This window comes from Scyliorhinus torazame, chromosome 14 (genome assembly GCF_047496885.1).
Source record: "Scyliorhinus torazame isolate Kashiwa2021f chromosome 14, sScyTor2.1, whole genome shotgun sequence".
In the NCBI taxonomy this organism is placed as follows: Eukaryota; Metazoa; Chordata; class Chondrichthyes; order Carcharhiniformes; family Scyliorhinidae; genus Scyliorhinus; species Scyliorhinus torazame.
Genome location: NC_092720.1, coordinates 151,700,713 through 151,720,366, shown reverse-complemented (window position 1 = coordinate 151,720,366; position 19,654 = coordinate 151,700,713). Strand labels below are relative to the sequence as shown.

The 19,654-nt window shown below is 50.4% G+C and overlaps 1 protein-coding gene across 1 annotated transcript in view; it reads left to right on the top strand.

Annotated features, from left to right (window-relative positions):
- LOC140390089 (tyrosine-protein kinase RYK-like) overlaps positions 1-19,654 on the top strand; it is a 352,210-nt gene that overhangs the window by 13,980 nt on the left and 318,576 nt on the right. The window contains exons 3-4 of the mRNA XM_072474993.1: positions 10,935-11,079; positions 18,261-18,361. Of these exons, the coding sequence (XP_072331094.1) occupies positions 10,935-11,079; positions 18,261-18,361 (246 nt within the window). The remainder of the gene's footprint in view (positions 1-10,934; positions 11,080-18,260; positions 18,362-19,654) is intronic.

Below are 19,654 nucleotides of genomic sequence, written 5' to 3'. Positions count from 1 at the left end.
AGAGTGAATGGAGTGTTCAAGGCATTTTATAAAAAATTATACGAAGCTCAACCCCCGGATGGGATGGAGAGAATGATGGGCTTTCTGGACCGGCTGGAATTTCCCAAGGTGGAGGAGCAGGAAAGGGTGGGACTGGGAGCACTGATTGAAATAGAGGAAGTAGTGAAAGGAATTAGGAGCATGCAGGCGGGAAGGCTCCGGGACTGGATGGATTCCCAGTTGAATTTTACAGGAAATATGTGGACTTGCTCGCCCCGCTACTGATGAGGACCTTTAATGAGGCAAAGGAAAGGGGACAGCTGCCCCCGACTATGTCTGAGGCAACGATATTGCTTCTCCTAAAGAAGGAAAAGGACCCGCAGCGGGTCCTATAGACCTATTTCCCTCCTAAATGTAGACGCTAAGATTCTGGCCAAGGTAATGGCAATGAGGATAGAGGATTGTGTCCCGAGGGTGGTCCATGAGGACCAAACTGGGTTTGTGAAGGGAAGACAGCTGAATACGAATATACGGAGGCTGCTAGGGGTAATGATGATGCCCCCACCAGAGGGGGAAGAGGAGATAGTGGTGGCGATGGATGCCGAGAAAGCATTTGATAGAGTGGAGTGGGATTATTTGTGGGAGGTGCTGAGGAGATTTGGTTTTGGAGATGAGTATGTTGGATGGGTGCAGCTGTTGTATAGGGCCCCAGTGGCGAGTGTGGTCACGAATGGACGGGGATCTGCATACTTTCGGCTCCATAGAGGGACAAGGCAGGGATGCCCTCTGTCCCCATTACTGTTTGCACTGGCGATTGAGCCCCTGGCAATAGCATTGAGGGGTGCCAAGAAGTGGAGGGGAGTACTTAGAGGAGGAGAAGAACACCGGGTATTTCTGTATGCGGATGATTTGTTGTTATATGTAGCGGACCCGGCGGAGGGGATGCCAGAGATAATGCGGACACTTTGGGAGTTTGGAGAATTCTCAGGATATAAGCTGAACATGGGGAAAAGTGAGTTGTTTGTGGTGCATCCAGGGGAGCAGAGCAGAGAAATAGAGGACTTTCCGCTGAGGAAGGTAACTAGGGACTTTCGTTACTTGGGGATCCAGATAGCCAAGAGTTGGGGTACATTGCATAGGTTAAATTTAACGCGATTGGTGGAACAAATGGAGGAGGACTTCAAGAGATGGGACATGGTATCCCTGTCACTGGCAGGGAGGGTGCAGGCAGTTAAAATGGTAGTCCTCCCGAGATTCCTCTTTGTGTTTCAGTGCCTCCCGGTGGTGATCACGAAGGTTTTTTTCAAAAGGATCGAAAAGAGTATCATGAGTTTTGTGTGGGCCGGGAAGACCCCGAGAGTGAGGAAGGGATTCTTACAGCGTAGTAGGGATAGGGGGGGGCTGGCACTACCGAGCCTAAGTGAGTACTACTGGGCCTCCAATATCTCAATGGTGAGTAAGTGGATGGGGGAAGAGGAGGGAGCGGCGTGGAAGAGATTGGGGAGGGCGTCCTGTAGGGGGACTAGCCTACAAGCTATGGTGACGGCCCCATTGCCGTTCTCACCGAAGAAATACACCACAAGCCCGGTGGTGGTGGCGACTTTGAAAATTTGGTGACAGTGGAGACGGCATAGGGGAAAGACGGGAGCCTTGGTGGGGTCCCCGATAAGAAACAACCATAGGTTTTCCCCGGGGAGAATGGATGGGGGATTTGGAATATGGCAAAGAGCAGGAGTAACGCAACTGAAAGATCTGTTTGTGGATGGGAAGTTCGCAAGTCTGGGAGCGCTGACCGAGAAATATGGGTTGCCCCAAGGGAATGCATTCCGGTATATGCAACTGAGGGCTTTTGCGAGGCAGCAGGTGAGGGAATTCCCGCAGCTCCCGACGCATGAGGTGCAGGACAGAGTAATCTCAAAGACGTGTGGGGGACGGTAAGGTGTCAGATATATATAGGGAAATGAGGGACGAGGGGGAGATTATGGTAGATGAGCTGAAAGGGAAATGGGAAGAAGAGCTGGGGGAGGAGATTGAGGAGGGGCTGTGGGCAGATGCCCTAAGTAGGGTAAACGCATCGTCCTCGTGTGCCAGGCCTGATTCAATTTAAGGTGTTACACAGGGCGCATATGACTGGAGCACGGCTCAGTACATTTTTTGGGGTAGTGGATTGGTGTGCGAGATGCTCGAGAAGCCCAGCGAATCACACCTACATGTTCTGGTCATGTCCGGCACTACAGGGGTTCTGGGTGGGGGTGACAAAGGTGCTTTCGAAAGTAGTGGGGGTCCAGGTCGAACCAAGCTGGGGGTTGGCTATATTTGGGGTTGCACAAGAGCCGGGACTGCAGGAGGCGAGAGAGGCCGATGTTTTGGCCTTTGCGTCCCTAGTAGCCCGGCGTAGGATATTGCTAATGTGGAAAGAAGCCAAGCCCCCGGGGGTGGAGACCTGGATAAATGACATGGCAGGGTTTATAAAGCTAGAGCGGATTAAGTTCGTCCTAAGGGGGTCGGCTCAAGGGTTCACCAGGCGGTGGCAACCGTTCGTCGAATACCTCGCAGAAAGATAGATGGAATGGAAAAAAGAAGGCAGCAGCAGCAGCCCAGGATCCGGGGAGGGGGGGGGGGGGGGGGGGAGAGAGGGGTGTGGATGAGGAACCAGAAGGACTCTCAGGGTTGTTAATATATACTGTATAATATGTATAGGTCGTTGCTACAGATAATTATATATTGGACTGTTAAATTATATTTTTGGAGAGTGTTACTTGTGATAAGGCAGTTGCCAATTAGGGTTGGTTTTCATTTTTGTTATTTATTATTTATTCATTTTCTGTTTATAAAATAGGTCATTGTTATTTGTGTTGTTATAATATTGTGTAAAGGATGCACAATGTCCTGTGTTGGTTGACCAAAAATTTTCAATAAAATATTTTTTAAAAAAAGAGATTGCAACGGGACCTTGATCAATTGGGCCAGTGGGCCAATGAATGGCAGATGGAGTTTTATTTTGTTAAATGTGAGCCGATGTGTTTTGATAGATCAAATTGGGGCACAACATACTCAGTTAATGGTAACGTGTTAGGAAGAGTTATAGAACGAAGAGATCTCGGAGTACAGGTTCATAGCTCTTTGAAAGTAGAGTCACAGATGAACAGGGTGGTGAACAAGGCATTCGCATGCTTGGTTTCATTGGTCAGAACATTGAATACAGGAGTTGGGACGTCCTGCTCAAGTTGTACAAGACATTTGCAAACCACACTTGGAATACTGTGTACATCAGACCATAAGACGTCGGAGCAGAATTAGGCCACTCGGCCCATCGAGTCTGCTCCACCGTCCAATCATGGTTGATATTATTCTCATCCCCATTCTCCTGTCTTCTCCCCATAACCCCGGATCCACTTATTAATCAAAAACCTATCTATCTTTGTCTTAAAGACTCTCAGTGATTTGGCCTCCACAGCCTTCTGCGGCAAACAGTTCGACAGATTCTCCACCCACTGGCTGAAGAAATTCCTCCTCATCTCTGTTTTGAGGATAACCCCTTTCGATGAGATTGTATCCTCTGGTTCTGGTTTTTCCTACAAGTGGCAACATCCTCTCCACGTCCACTCTATCCAGACCTTGCAGTATCCTATAAGTTTCAATAAGATCCCCCCTCATCCTTCTATACTCCCAACGAGTATAGACCCAGAGCCCTCAATCGTTCCTCATACGACAAGCTCTTCATTCCAGGAATCATTTGTGAACCACTTCTGAACCCTTTCCAAGACCTGCACAACCTACCTTAGATACGGGCCCCAAAAGTGCTCACAGTACTCCAAATGGGGTCTGATCAGAGCCTTATACAGCCTCAGAAATACTTCCCTGGTCTTGTATTCTAGTCATCTTGACATGAATGCTTCCATTGATACCAACATGAACCGTAAGAGAATCTTGAACAATAACTTCCAAGTCCCTTTGTGCTTCTGATTTCCTAAGCATTTCCCCATTGAGAAAATAATCTATGCCTCCATTCCTCCTTCCAAAGTGCGTAACCTCACATTTTTCCAATGGGCAGCACGGTAGCACAAGTGGATAGCACTGTGGCTTCACAGCGCCAGGGTCCCAGGTTCGATTCCCTGCTGGGTCACTGTCTGTGCGGAGTCTGCACGTTCTCCCCGTGTCTGCTTGGGTTTCCGCCGGGTGCTCCGGTTTCCTCCCACAGTCCAAAGATGTGCAGGTTAGGTGGATTGGCCATGATAAATTGCCCTTAGTGACCAAAAAAGGTTAGGAGGGGTTATTGGGTTAGCGGGATAGGGTGGAAGTGAGGGCTTAAGTGGGTCAGTGCAGACGTGATGAGCCGAATGGCCTCCTTCTGCTCTGTATGTTCTATGCCACTTCTTTTCCCACTCTCCTAGCCTGTCCAAGTCCCTTCTGCAGCCCCCCTGCTTCCTCAATACTACCTTTCCCTCCACAGACCTGCAAACTTAGCAACAGTGCCTTCAGTTTCTTCTGCCAGATAATAAGTGTATATTGTGAAATGTTGTGGTGCCAGCACCGACCCCTGAGGCACACCACTAGTAACCGGCTGCCATCCTGAAAAAGACGCCTTTATCCCCACTCTCTGCCTCCTGCCAGTCACCCAATCCTCTATCCATGCCAGGATCTTATCCTTAACACCAGGGCTCTTAACGTATTTAAGAATTTTTATTGTCGCAAGTAGGCTTACATGAACACTGCAATGAAGTTACTGTGAAAATCCCCTAGTTGCCTGTTCCGGCACACAGAGGGAGAATTCAGAATGCCAAAATTACCTAACAGCACGTCTTTCGGGCCTTGTGGGAGGAAGCTGGAGTACCCGGAGGAAACCCACGCAGACACTGAGAGTACGTGCGGACTCCACACACACACTGACCCAAGCCGGGAATCGAACCTGGGAGCCTGGAACTGTGAAGCAACAGTGCTACCCACTGTGCGATCATGCTGCCCCCTGTGCTTCCCGTGCAGCACCATGTCAATGGCCTTCTAGAAATCTAAATGAATCACGTTCACTGGTACTCCTTTGTCTTTCTTGTTCCTTCCTCAAAGAACTTTGAACAGATTTGTCAGACATGGCCTCCCCTTGACGAAGCCGTGCTGACTCAGTCCTAATTTATCATGCACTTCTCATCATTAATCTAAAATCTTACTAATGACCCAAGTCAGGCTAACCGGCGTATAATTTCCCATATTCTGCCTCCCTCCCTCCCTTCTTAAACAGCGGTGTTACATGAGCTACTTTCCAGTCCTCTGGGACCCTCTCTGCCTCCCGCTTTTCCTGAATTTCACCACCAATGCCTCCGCAATCTCCTCCGCTCTCTCTTTCAGAACTCTGGGGTGTAGTCCATCCGGTCCAGGTGATGTATCCACCTTCAGGCCTTCCAGTTCCCCCGGAAACTTCTCCTTCGTGATGGTCACTGCACTCACCTCTGCCCCTGATTCTCCTGGAGCACTGGCATCCCACCGTGAAGGGTGGCCATTCTGCATCCCTCCTGCCATTGCTGTTGCACTGTCTTCCCTGCTCGGCTCCATTTCCAACCACCTTTGGCCAGCTCCTCCCTCATGCCTTTGCAGTTACCCTTATTCATCCACCGTGAAGACTGATGCAAAGTACTATTCAGTTTGTCTGCCATTTCCTTGTTTCCTATGATTACTTCTCCAGCCACATTTTCCAGTGGTCCAATGTCTATTTTTGCCTCTCTTACCTTTTATATCTTGAAAACAAACTTCCTATTTTCATTTATATTCCTAGCTACCTTGCACTCATATTTAATCTCCTTATTGTTTATTTAGTTGTCCTCTGCTCGCTTTTAAAGGCTTCCCACTAATCTTTGCCACTTTGTATGCTTTTTCTTTTTCTTTTATGCTGTCCTTGACTTCCCGCATCAACCATGGATGCCTTGTCCTCCCCATAGCATGTTTCCTCCTCCTTTGGATGAATTCCTGTTGTGCCTCCCGAATAACCTCCCAAAAGCTCCTGCCATTGCTGTTGCACTGTCTTCCCTGCTTGGCTCCATTTCCAACCACCTCTGGCCAGCTCCTCCCTCATGCCTTTGCAGTTACCCTTATTTAATTGTAATACCAGGGGCTGGTTTAGCACACTGGGCTAAATAGCTGGCTTTTAAAGCAGACTGAGGCAGGCCAGCAGCACGGTTCAATTCCTGTACCAGCCTCCCCGAACAGGCTCTGGAATGTGGCGACTAGGGGCTTTTCACAGTAACTTCATTGAAGGCTACTTGGGACAATAGGCGATTTTCATTTTTCATTTCTATACCGTAACATCTGATTGCAGCTTCTCCCTCTCAAGCTGCATATTCTATCATATTGTGGTTATTGTTCCCTAAGAGTTCCTTCACCTTAAGTTCCCTAATCAAATCTGCCTCATTGCACATCACCAAATCTAGAATTGCCTGTTCCCTAGTAGGCTCTGTCACAAACTGCTCCCAAATAATATTTCTTAGACATTCCACAAATACCTTTTCTTGGGACCCACTACCAATCTGATTTTCCCAGTCCACCTGCATATTGAAGTCCCCCATGATTATTGTAATATAATAGATAATAGAACAGTACAGCACAGAACAGGCCCTTCGGCCCTCGATGTTGTGCCGAGCATTGTCGGAAACCAAGATCAAGCTATCCCACTCCCTGTCATTCTGGTGTGCTCCATGTGCCTATCCAATAACAGCTTGAAAGTTCCTAAAGTGTCCGACTCCACTATCACAGCAGGCAGTCCATTCCTCACTCTAACCCCTCTCTGAGTAAAGAACCTACCTCGGACAATCCCTCCTATATCTCCCACCCTGAATCTTATAGTTATGCCCCCTTGTAACAGCTACATCCACCCGAGGAAATAGTCTCTGAACGTCTACTCTATCTATCCCCCTCATTACCTTATAAACCTCTATTAAGTCACGGGGGAATGTGGAAACTCCACATGGACAGTGACCAAGAGCCGGGATCGAACCTGGGACCTCGGCGCCGTGAGGCTGCAGGGCCACTGCGCCACCGTGCTGCCCAACTTCATTCCTCACTAACAGTGCAACCCCGCCCCTTTTGTCCATCTGCCTGTCTTTTCGATAAGACACTTATCCTTGCATATTTAGATCCCAGCCCTGATCCCCTTGCAGCCACGCCTGTGTGATGCCCACAACGTCGTACCGGCCAATTTCAATGTGCGCAACAAACTCATTTACCTTCTTCCATGTGCTGCGCACATTTACTCTCAGTCCTGCATTGTCCACCTCCCTTCTCACACTTGTCATCTGTTTTGTTCTGCCTGAGAATGATGTTGTTCTCTTATTTTTGTTCTCTATTTCTCCATCATTTCAGACACCACCTCAGCTGGCGCTCTGGTTCCCATCCCCTGCCATACTGGTTGAAATCCTCCCGAGTTGCTCTAGTAAACCTCCCAGCCAGGATATTGGTGCCCCTCCAGTTTAGATACAAGTCCTTCTTGTACAGGTCCCACCTACCCCGAAAGAGATCCCAAAGGTCCAGAAATCTGAAACTCTCCCTCCCACCCCACCAGTTTAGCCACGTGTTTAGCTGCACTATCCTCCTATTTCTAGCCTCACTGGCACGTGGCACAGGAAGTAATCCTGAGATTACAACCCTAGAGGACCTGCTTTAAATTTACAGCCTAACACCCTGGACTCCTTCTGCAGGACCTCATCACTTTTCCTGCATCTCTCGTTAGTACCTGTGTGTACTAAGACCTCTGGCTGTTCACCCTCCCCCTTCAGGATGTCCTGTGTTCGTTCAGAGACATCCTTGACCCTGGCACCACAGAGGCAACATACCATCCTGGAGTCTCTTTCATGTCCACAGAAGCGCCTATCTGTGCCCCTTACTATAGAGTCCTCTGTAACTATTACCGTCCTGCACTTTGCCCTCCCCTGCTGAGCAACAGAGCCAGTTGTGATGCTACTGTTCTGGCTGTTGTGGTTTTCCCCTGATAGTGCATCTCTCCCAACAGTATCCAAAACAGTATATGTTAGAGAGTGGGACAGTCACAGGGGATTCCTGCACTGCCTGCCTGCCCTTTCTAGCGGTCACCCATCTGTCTGCCTGCACCTTGTGTGTGACCATGTCTTTACCATCCTATCGATGACATTTTCCGCCACCTGCATGCTCCTAAGTGTATCCAACTGTTGCTCCAACCGATACCACACGGTCTGTGAGGAGCTGACATTGGTTACACTTCCTGCACAATTCTGATCACCCTATTATAGAAAGGATATTAGTGCAGGAAAGCTGTACTAGGATGCTCGGGGCTTGATGGTTTGAGTTATAGGAGAGGCAGGATATTCAGGGACTTTTTTTCCTGGCGCTTTGGAAGCTTAGCGGTGATCTTATAAAGGTCTATAAAATAATGAATGGCATTGATAAGTCAATCTCTTTTCCCAAAGGTAGGGGAATCTAAAACTAGAGGGCTATAGGTTTTAGGTGAGAGGGGAGAGGATTCAGAAGGGCAATTTTTTCACATACAAGATCTTAAGTTTCTGGAACGAACTGCAAGGCGCAGTAGTAGAGGCGGGTACAATTTTGTCTCTTAAGAAGTATTTAGACGGACGTCTGGTGGCGACCATGGTGTGAGTGGTCGCACATTTGGTAGCTCCCACTTGTGACAGTCTGTTTTTGGATCTTTTCCCCAATTAACGAGCGAATTGGGCAGCACGGTAGCACAAGTGATTAGCACTGTGGCTTCACAGCGCCAGGGTCCCAGGTTCGATTCCCCGCTGGGTCACTGTCTGTGCGGAGTTTGCACGTTCTCCCCGTGTCCGCGTGGGTTTCCTCCGGGTGCTCCGGTTTCCTCCCACAGTCCAAAGACGTGCAGGTTAGGTGGATTGGCCATGCTAAATTACCCGTAGTGTCCATAAGGGTTGGGAGGGGTTATTGGGTTGCGGGGATAAGGTGGAAGTGAGGGATTAATGTGGGTCGGCGCAGACTCGATGGGCCGAATGGCCTCCTTCGGCACTGTATGTTCTATGTAATCTATGAATGTTTTGGTGTAAAAAGAAGCAGGGGTGATGGAGGAAGGTTTTTTCCACCAGTGGATGGATTTGAGGACCAGAAGTCAGTTTAGGCAAAAGAAGCGAGAAACTTTTTCTGGGACACATGGGAAAATGGCGGTGGTCTATGGAACAGCTGTGGACTTCTTGAACGAGAAGTTCACCCAGTAGAGGAAAGAGTCTCTGGAAGACCTAGTGAGGACGGTGGATCTGCTTAAAATGGGGATCGACCGCGTGGAGATGAGGTTGGAGTCTCAAAGCCAGGTGATCCAAAAGGTGGAGGAGACGGTGAGTGAGCATGAGCAGCAGCTTACTTCGTTGGCAGCCGAGATGGGAGTGATGCGAGATACCCACAAGCAGCTTCCGGAGAAGGTGGAGGATCTGGAGAACTGCTCCGGGAGAAGAATCTGAGGATTGTGGAGTTGCCAGAGGTTATTGATGCAGCGGACACTGGATCGTATGCGGCGAAGATGTTGGACAAGTTGCTGGGAAAGGGGGTCTTCGAATGGCTGCTGGAGGTGGACCGGGCGTACAGTGCGCTGATGAGCAAGCTGCAGGGCAACAAGCCGCTGAGGATGAAGGTGGTGCGGTTGAACTGGTTTCTGGACAAGGAGCGGATCCTGAAGTGGACTAGGCAGACGAGGCAGTGTACCTGCGAGGGCAGCAAAGTTTTGAGTGTTCCAGAACCTGGGTGAGGAGCTGGCCAAGAGGAGAGCGGGCTTTAAAGTGAAGGCTGCCCTCTTTAAGAAATGGGTGAAGTTTGAAATACTGTACCTGGCTCACCTCTGGGTAACTTACAAAAGTCGAGAGTATTATTTTGTGATGCCGGAGGAAGTGATGAAGATTGAGAGACAATGGACTAGCTGGAGAAGGAGTACATTGAACTTTGGAGGAGGTTTTTTTTCCCTCTGTGGGCCATTATCTTTTGTTTTTCTGTGGAGGTTTGTTCCCATCGCTTTTGGTCTTTAAATTTTGATGTTGTTGTTTGCACCAGGAGACTGTTGGGGAGAGAATCAGTGTAGGGGGGGTAGGATGTTAGGCGCCATGGACAGGGGCTGCCAGGTGATCTGGGGGTGGGCTAGTTCACGGAAGCGCAGCGGTGGGGGAGCAGGTGCTTATAGTGTTGATATAGAATCATAGAATTTACAGTGCAGAAGGAGGCCATTTGGCCCATCGAGTCTGCACCGGCCCTTACAAAGAGCAACCCACTCAAGCCCACGTATCTACACTATCCCCGCAACCCCCACTTAACCTTTTTGGACACCAAGGGCAATTTAGTCGTATCATAGAATCATAGACTTTACAGTGCAGAAGGAGGCCATTCAGCCCATTGAGTCTGCACCGGCTCTTGGAAAGAGCACCCTACGCAAGGTCCACACCTCCACCCTATCCCCATAACTCGAACCCCACCCAACACTAAGGACAATTTTGGACACTCAGGGCAATTTATCATGGCCAATCCACCTAACCTGCACATCTTTGGACTGTGGGAGGAAACCGGAGCACCCGGAGGAAACCAACGCACACACCGGGAGACTCCACACAGACAGTGACCCAAGCCGGGAATCGAACCTGGGACCCTGGAGCTGTGAAGCAATTGTGCGAACCACAATGCTACCGGCTGTCCATGGTTGGGATTACATTCTCATTATGAGTCCTTGGACAAAAAATGATAAAATAAATGCGAACAAAGGGAAATTAAAGGGAAAAACTACTAACAGTTAGCCACAGTCTCTAATGTGGAACTTTTTTGAATATCTCCTGGAAGTCCAAATAACCTCATCCTTCGATATTCCCGTTTACTTCAGTTAATTCCTTAAAAATATCAGTTAATTTTATTGGACTTAGCCGTTACAAATCTATCTATCTCTTTGTATGAATGGTGATAGTTTCATATTCCATCTTTTGTGCTTGACTTCCTAACAGTTGATGCTGTACACACGGCACCCACTACCTCCACCCGTGTGTTCTATATCAGTGTTGGAGTTTGTTGTGCCGTCATATTCTTGGTGGCGATAATACTGGCTGTTCTACACCTGCACAGCATGAAAAGAGTGGAACTTGATGATAGGTGAGTGGCTTTCAGTTCAATTTATGATCTCAAAAAGCATGGATTAACGAGGAACATTTCCATTTTAAATGCAGTTTAATTTCGTAGACAAATTTAAATCATCATGTATTTAATGATCTTGTTAATGGACATTTCCACACGGTGAAGTTTTTGTTCTAAGTGGGATTTAAATAGTCTTCTCAATACTTGGTAATTTTCTGGTTGCTTGTCAGTTGTCCCTATAGTAGCAGTGTAGGTTAACTGAGTGGAGGTGCTGTAACCAAACTGAAAGTGTTCATTGGTGTCTTCAATAATAGAAATAACTGGTAATAAATTTTCATTGTCATTTGGTTCATGTTCACCAGATGTTCTGCTGCAATTACTATGTCACAATGTTTGCTAATAATCTATTTGAAGAATATAATTTTAATTATTATAATATTTGGTACATCGTCACTCAAATTTAAAAAAAAAACTTTATCCATTTCATTCAAAAAAGCAAGAGTTCCTGTTTTTACAGTCAAATAAAGTGAGAAATTCAAACATCGGCCTGAAATAAAATTTTAAAATAATACTTCTACTGTACCCTAATTTAACATTTGTAAGTAATTGTAAACAATTCACCATAACACTGAGGAAAGATACCCTCATTTTCTTAACTCCTAAGCTTTATTTCTCAATCTTAGTAGAAAAAAAATCAGAAGAGTGCTTTCTGTTTAAATTACATCTGATTCCAAACCCATTTCTCACCTCTGTCTGTATGAATAGTAAATTTATGTTCTGAAAGATACTACCCCTAAAGCCACCTCATGGAGGCTTGCCATGTCTTTTTGTTTGTAAAACCTGGAGCGCTGCAGCATGGAACATTCATCGCAGTGGATGTTGATAGTTTCGACAGGCCTGACAGCTGGTCCGGGGTTACCTAACCACAAATGAATCACCAACCCTTGGAAAGAGCACCCTATTTAAGCCCACACCTCCACTCTGTCCACCCAGTGACCCCATCTAACCCTTTAGACACTAAGGGGCAATTTAGCATAACCAATCCACCGAACCTGCACATCTTTGGACTGTGGGAGGAAACCCACGCAGACATGGGGCGAACGTGTAAACTTCACATACAGTCACCTGAGGTCGGAGTTGAACCCGGGTCCCGGAGCTGTGAGGCAGGAATTCTTTTTTAAAAAAAATATATTCATTAAAGTTTTTCAACACAATTTTTCTCCCTTACAAACAATACCCCCCCCCCCCCCCCCCCGTAACAAAAAAAAAACGAGAAATCGCGCAGAGCAAGATATATACATGGCAAAATGATATATTTACACAGCTTTGTACACTGGCCCTCACCCGTACGTGCCAGTTTCCCCAACCCTTCATGTTATCTCTTGCTCATCCACCCTCCCAGGCAATCCCCCCCCCCCCCCCCCCCCCCCCCCCAAGGTTGCTGCTGCTGCTGACCAACCTTCCTCTAACGCTCCGCGAGATAGTCTAGGAATAGTTGCCACCGCCTGTAGAACCCTTGCGCAGACTCCCTCAAGGCGAACTTAATCCTCTCCAACTTTATGAACCCAGCCATATCATTTATCCAGGCCTCCAGGCTGGGGGGCTTCGCCTACTTCCACATTAGCAAGATCCTTCGCCGGGCTACTAGGGACGCAAAGGCCAGAATGCCGGCCTCTTTCGCCTCCTGCACTCCCGGTTTGTCCACTACTCCAAATATTGCTAGCCCCCAGCTTGGCTTGACCCGGACTTTCACCACCTGAGATATTGCTCCCGCCACTCCTCTCCAGAACCCCTCCAGTGCCGGGCATGACCAAAACATATGGACATGGTTCGCCGGGCTCCCTGAGCACCTTCCACATCTGTCCTCTACCCCAAAGAACCTACTCAACCTCGCCCCCGTCAAGTGCGCTCTGTGGACCACCTTAAATTGTATCAGGCTGAACCTGGCACATGAGGAGGAGGAATTAACCCTACCTAGGGCATCAGCCCACAGACCTTCCTCTATCTCCTCCCCCAGCTCCTCCTCCCATTTACCCTTCAACTCTTCTACCAGCGCTTCCCCCTCTTTCAACTCCCGGTGTATTTCCGACACCTTGCCCTCCCTGACCCATACACCCGAGATCACCCTATCTTGAACTTCTTGTGCCGGGAGCAACGGGAATTCCCTCACCTGTCGCCTCACAAAAGTCCTCACCTGCATATATCTAAAGGCATTTCCTGGGGGTAACTCGAACTTCTCCTCCAGTGCCCCTCGGCTCGCAAACGTCCCGTCGATGAACAGGTCCCCCGTTCTTCCAATCCCCGCCTGATGCCAGCTCTGGAACCCCCCGTCCATCTTCCCCGGGACAAACCGGTGGTTACCCCTGATGGGGGACCACACCGATGCTCCCATTGCACCCCGGTGCCGTCTCCACTGGCCCCAGATCCTTAGCGTTGCCGCCACCACCGGGCTCGTGGTATACTTTGTCGACGAGAGCGGCAGCGGTGCCGTCACCGACGCCCCCAAGCTCGTTCCTTTACAGGACGCCATCTCCATCCTCTTCCATGCCGCCCCCTCTCCCTCCATAACCCACTTGCGGATCATCGCCACATTTGCTGCCCAGTAGTAGCTCCCCAGATTTGGCAGCGCCAACCCTCCTCGGTCCCTACTGTGTTCCAGGAACCCTCTCCTTACTCTCGGGGTCTTATTCGCCCACACAAACTCCATAATACTCCCGCCTACTCTCTTAAAAAAGGCCTTCGTGATCACGATGGGAAGGCACTGAAACACAAACAGAAACCTTGAAGGACCACCATTTTGACCGACTGCACTCTACTCGCCAGCGAGAGCGGTAACATGTCCATTTGCTCCACCAACCTCGTCAGATTCAGTTTATGTAGGGTCCCCCAACTCCTGGCTATCTGGATCCCCAGATACCGAAAGCTCCCCTCCGCCCTCCTCAGCGGTAGGTCCCCTATCCCTCTTTCTTGGTCCCCCGCCTGTAATACAAAGAGCTCACTCTTCCCTACATTGAGCTTATAGCCCGAAAACTCCCCAAACTCCCTTAGAGTCTGCATGACCTCCACCATCCCCCTCCATTGGATCCGTCACGTACAGCAACAGGTCATCCGCATATAGCGACACCCGATGCTCTTCTCCCCCTCGGACCACCCCCCTCCATTTATTAGACTCCCTCAATGACATGGCCAATGGTTCGATCGCCAATGCGAACAACAGGGGGTCAGGGGGCACCCCTGCCTCGTCCCTCGGTACAGTCGAAAGTACTCCGACCTCCGCCGGTTCGTCACTACACTCGCCATCGGGGCTCTGTAAAGGAGCTTGACCCAATTGATAAACCCTACACCGAACCCAAACCTACGCAGCACCTCCCAGAGGTACTCCCACTCTACTCGGTCAAAGGCCTTCTCCGCGTCCATAGCTGCCACTATCTCCGCCTCTCCCTCCTCCGACGGCATCATTATCACGTTTAAGAGCCGCCGCACATTGGTGTTTAGTTGCCTGCCCTTTACAAATCCCGTCTGGTCCTCGTGGATTACCCCCGGGACACAGTCCTCGATCCTCGTGGCCAGCACTTTTGCCAGCAACTTTGCATCCACATTGAGGAGCGAGATCGGCCTGTACGATCCACATTGCAGTGGGTCCTTGTCCCGCTTTAGGATCAAAGAAATTGTCGCTTCTGACATTGTCGGGGGCAGGGTCCCCTCCTCTCTTGCCTCATTAAAGGTCCTCACCAGTAGCGGGGCCAACAGGTCTGCGTACTTCCTGTAGAACTCCACCGGGAATCCGTCCGGTCCCGGGGCCTTCCCCGCCTGCATGCTCCCCAAACCCTTGCTCAGCTCCTCCAACCCAATTGGTGCCCCCAAACCAGCCACCTCTTGCTCCTCCACCCTCGGGAATCTCAGCTGATCTAGGAATCGTCTCATCCCCTCTTCCCCCGCTGGGGGCTAGGATCTGTACAGCTCTTAATAAAAGGCCTTGAATACCTCGTTTATTTTCGTCGCACTCCGAACCGTGGCTCCCCTTCCATCTTTGACTCCCCCTATTTCCCTCGCTGCCATCCTCTTACGGAGCTGGTGTGCCAGCATCCGACTAGCCTTTTCCCCATACTCGTAGGTCGCCCCTGCGCTTTCCTCCACTGTGCCTCCGCCTTCCCTGTGGTCAACAGGTCAAACTCCGTCTGGAGCCGTCGTCTTTTCCCAAGTAATCTTTCCTCCGGGGCCTCTGCGTATCTCCTGTCCACTCTCAAAATCTCCCCCACTAACCTCTCCCTTTCCATACCCTCTGTCCTCTCCCTATGAGCCCTAATGGAAATTAGCTCTCCCCTGATCACCGCCTTCAACGCCTCCCATACCACCCCCACCCGAACCTCCCCGTTGTCGTTGGCCTCCAAGTACCTTTCGATACACCCCCTCACCTTCCCACACACCACCTCGTCCGCCAGCAGTCCCACATCCAGCCGCCACAACGGGCGTTGGTCCCTCACCTCTCCCAGCTCCAGTTCCACCCAGTGCGGGGCATGGTCCGAAACGGCTATAGCCGAATCCTCCGTCCCCTCCACCCTCGGGATGAGCGCCCTACCCAGAACAAAGAAATCTATCCGGGAGTAGGCTTTGTGTACATGGGAGAAGAAAGAAAATTCCCTGGCCTGCGGCCTTGCAAACCGCCATGGGTCCACTTCCCCCCCCCCCCCCCCCCCCCCCCCCCCACCCATCTGATCCATAAACCCCCAAAGTACCTTGGCCGCCGCCGGCCTCTTTCCAGTCCTTGATTTGGAGCGGTCCAGTGCTGGATCCAACACTATGGAAGTCCCCTCCCATTATCAGGCCTCCTATTTCCAGGTCTGGTATGCGCCCCAACATGCGCTTCATGAACCCTGCATCATCCCAGTTCGGGGCGTATACGTTTACCGACACCACCCACGTCCCTTGCAGCCTACCGCTCACCATTACATATCGCCCTCCATTGTCCGCTACAATAGTCTTGGCCTCAAATGACACCCGCTTTCCCACCAATATTGCCACCCCTCTATTCTTCGCGTCCAGTCGCGAGTGGAATACCTGTCCTACCCATCCCTTTCTTAACCTGACCTGGTCCGCCACCTTCAGGTGTGTCTCTTGGAGCATGGCCACGTCCGCCTTCAGTCCCTTTTAAGTGCGCGAACACTCGAGCCCTCTTCACCGGCCCATTCAGGCCCCTCACATTCCACGTTATCAGCCGGATTGGAGGGGCTCTCACCCCCCACGCCCCGCCGACTAGCCATCTCCTTTTCTGGGCCAGTCCTGTGTCCACGCCTCCCTCACCCTCCAGTCCCCCAGAGGGGGGACCCCCGTCCTGACCACCTCTTCTGTGTCCCATTCCCTTTCGGCCAGTGCAGCAGCAACCCCCCCCCCCCCCCCCCCCCCCCCCCGCTAGACCCCTGTCTAGCTTTTCTGCTCCCCCCCCCATGTCACTCCCGTAAGTCAGCTGACGCCTGCTGACCCCGCCGTCCCATTGACCTCCCCGCGTGGGAGTCTCCCAATCCATATGCATTCCTTCGTTCCCCTTCCCGCCTTTCTTCCCGCGCGCGGGAAAAAACCCCGTGCTTTCCAAAGCCCGCTCCGCCCCCTCTTGCGCAGCTCCTGTCTCTCTCCCCCAGCCCATGTAACATTTCCTGCGCGTAATTGACCCCCTATATACAATAACCATCACACATCAAACCCCAAAACATCCCCCCACCCTCACAAACCCTCAGTTGGAGTCCAACTTTTCGGCTTGTACAAAGGTCCACGCCTCCCCAGGCGTTTCAAAGTAATAGTGTTGGCCCTTGTATGTGACCCACAGTCGCGCTGGCTGCAGCATTCCGAATTTCACTTTTTTCCGGTACAACGCCGCTTTGGCCCGGTTGAAACCAGCTCTCCGCTTTGCAACCTCCGTGCTCGAGTCCGGGTATATTCGGATCTCTGCATTGTCCCACTTACTGCTCCGTTCCTTCTTGGCCCATCTCAGGACCCACTCTCTGTCCGTGAACCGGTGGAACCTCACCACCATCGCCCTTGGCGGCTCATTTGCCTGGGGCTTCTTCGCCAGCACCCGATGTGCCCCGTCCAACTCCAGCGGCCTCGAAGGGGCCTTCGTGCCCATCATCGTCTCGAGCATCGTGCTCGCATATGCCCCGGCATCAGCCCCCTCCACTCCCTCAGGGAGACCCAGGATTCGCAGATTCTTTCTCCTCGACCTGTTCTCCAGGTCTTCGAGTCTTCCCGCCCACCTCTTGTGTAGCGCTTCGTTCTGCTCCACTCTCACCGCCAGGCCCACGAGCTCATCCTCGTTCTGACTGACTCTTTTCTGTACCTCCTGGATCTTAGCTTCGTGGGCCTTCTGTGTGATCCTGAGTCCTTCAATTGCCAAAAGCATAAGCGCCAACATCTCTTTGCGCATCTCCTCGCGCTGCTCCTCGAAGCAGCGCTTGATGAACTCCTGCAGCTCCCCTTAGTCCCTGGCCGCCGCCATTTTGTTTTCTTTCCCTCGCTTCTCCCGTTGCTCCAGTGCCGCTCCTTTGGCCGTTACACTTCTGGTCCGTTTCATAGAAGTTGGCAGTGTTTGCTTCACCAGTCTGCCCCAAAAAGTCTATGGAAACTCCTGAAAATGGTCTGAGAGTCGGTTCCAGACGGGAGCTGCCGAATGCGTGACCTATTCCTCCATGACCGCCACCAGAAGCCTCGTCCCCGCCTCTTCAATGGCCTTGGTAGACCCTTTCACAGTTGTTCCCTCTGCTGCTAGAATTCACCTTTGATAGAGTCAAGTCAGATTGCAGCTTTAAGCTTGCCCTTCCCCCGCCTGCATGCTGGAAGAGGCCTCTGTCTATTGCTGCAGATCAAGCCAAATCCTTCACTGTTTCTGCCGGGTCTGGCAGCCAAAAGACACAACATTCCTGGGGGACACCGTCAGAAGAATGCTGCAGTCGTCTTCCCACACCGGGAAATGTCAAACAAATGCCGTGGGGGCCCTGTAAAAGAGCCCAAAAGTGCGTTCCAAGCGGGAGCTGCCGCATATGCGACCTAGCTCTGCATAGCCACACCCGGAAGTCTGAGGCAGGAATTCTAACCACTGTGCCACCCATGATATAAAATTTGAATGAGATGATAAAAATTGCAAATGGAAATACAGTATACACAATGCTATAGTGTAATGTAATGAGCTTTGTCTTTTGTCTTGTCAGTATGAGTGAGAGTGGAAGCTCTCAGGGCTTGTCACAACCCTCCACACAGACCACACAGTATTTGAGAGCTGATACACCCAACAATGCAACGCCTGTCACGAGTAAGATTTTCTTAATTTGGGGATTATTAGAGATGTATTCATGTTTTTTTAACAAATTGAGGGCTAGGCTGATCGTCGTGTTAAATTTCAATCGTGTTTTGTAATAAACGTTTGTTACTCTGTATTCCTATCGATAAGAACCAACTGCGTAGATAAGTATAAGGTAAAACCTTTCCCAAATGAACATTACCTGAATTACCCGAGCGTTCTGCACTGCTTTCCCAACTCCACTCCTGACTATTGTATAATTTTGCTGATTTGTTAAAAGACAGGACCTCGAGGGTTGTAATCTCGGGATTACTCCCTGTGCCACGTGCCAGTGAGGCTAGAAATAGGAAGATAGAGCAGCTAAACACGTGGCTAAACAGCTGGTGTAGGAGGGAGGGTTTCCATTATCTGGACCACTGGGAGCTCTTCCGGGGCAGGTGTGACCTGTATAAGAAGGACGCGTTGCATCTAAACCGGAGAGGCATAAATATCCTGGCCGCGAGGTTTGCTAGTGTCACACGGGAGGGTTTAAACTAGTATGGCAGGGGGGTGGGCAAGGGAGCAATAGGTCAGAAGGTGAGAGCAGTGAGGGAGAACTAGGGAATAGGGACAGTGTGGCTCTGAGGCAGAGCAGACAGGGAGAAGTTGCTGAACGCGGCGGGTCTGGTGGCCTGAAGTGCATATGTTTTAATGCAAGAAGTATTACGGGTAAGGCAGATGAACTTAGAGCTTGGATTAGTACTTGGAACTATGATGTTGTTGCCATTACAGAGACCTGGTTGAGGGAAGGGCAGGATTGGCAGCTAAACGTTCCAGGATTTAGATGTTTCAGGCGGGATAGAGGGGGATGTAAAAGGGGAGGCGGAGTTGCGCTACTGGTTCGGGAGACTATCACAGCTGTACTGCGGGAGGACCACCTCAGAGGGCAGTGAGGCTATATGGGTAGAGATCAGGAATAAGAAGGGTGCAGTCACAATGTTGGGGTTATACTACAGGCCTCCCAACAGCCAGTGGGAGATAGAAGAGCAGATAGGTAGACAAATTTTGGAAAAGAGTAAAAACAACAGGGTTGTGGTGATGGGAGACGTCAACTTCCCCAATATTGACTGGGACTCATTTAGTGCCAGGGGCTTAGACGGGGCGGAGTTTGTAAGGAGCATCCAGGAGGGCTTCTTAAAACAATATGTAGACAGTCCAACTAGGGAAGGGGCGGTACTGGACCTGGTATTTGGGAATGAGCCCGGCCAGGTGGTAGATGTTTCAGTAGGGGAGCATTTCGGTAACAGTGACCACAATTCAGTAAGT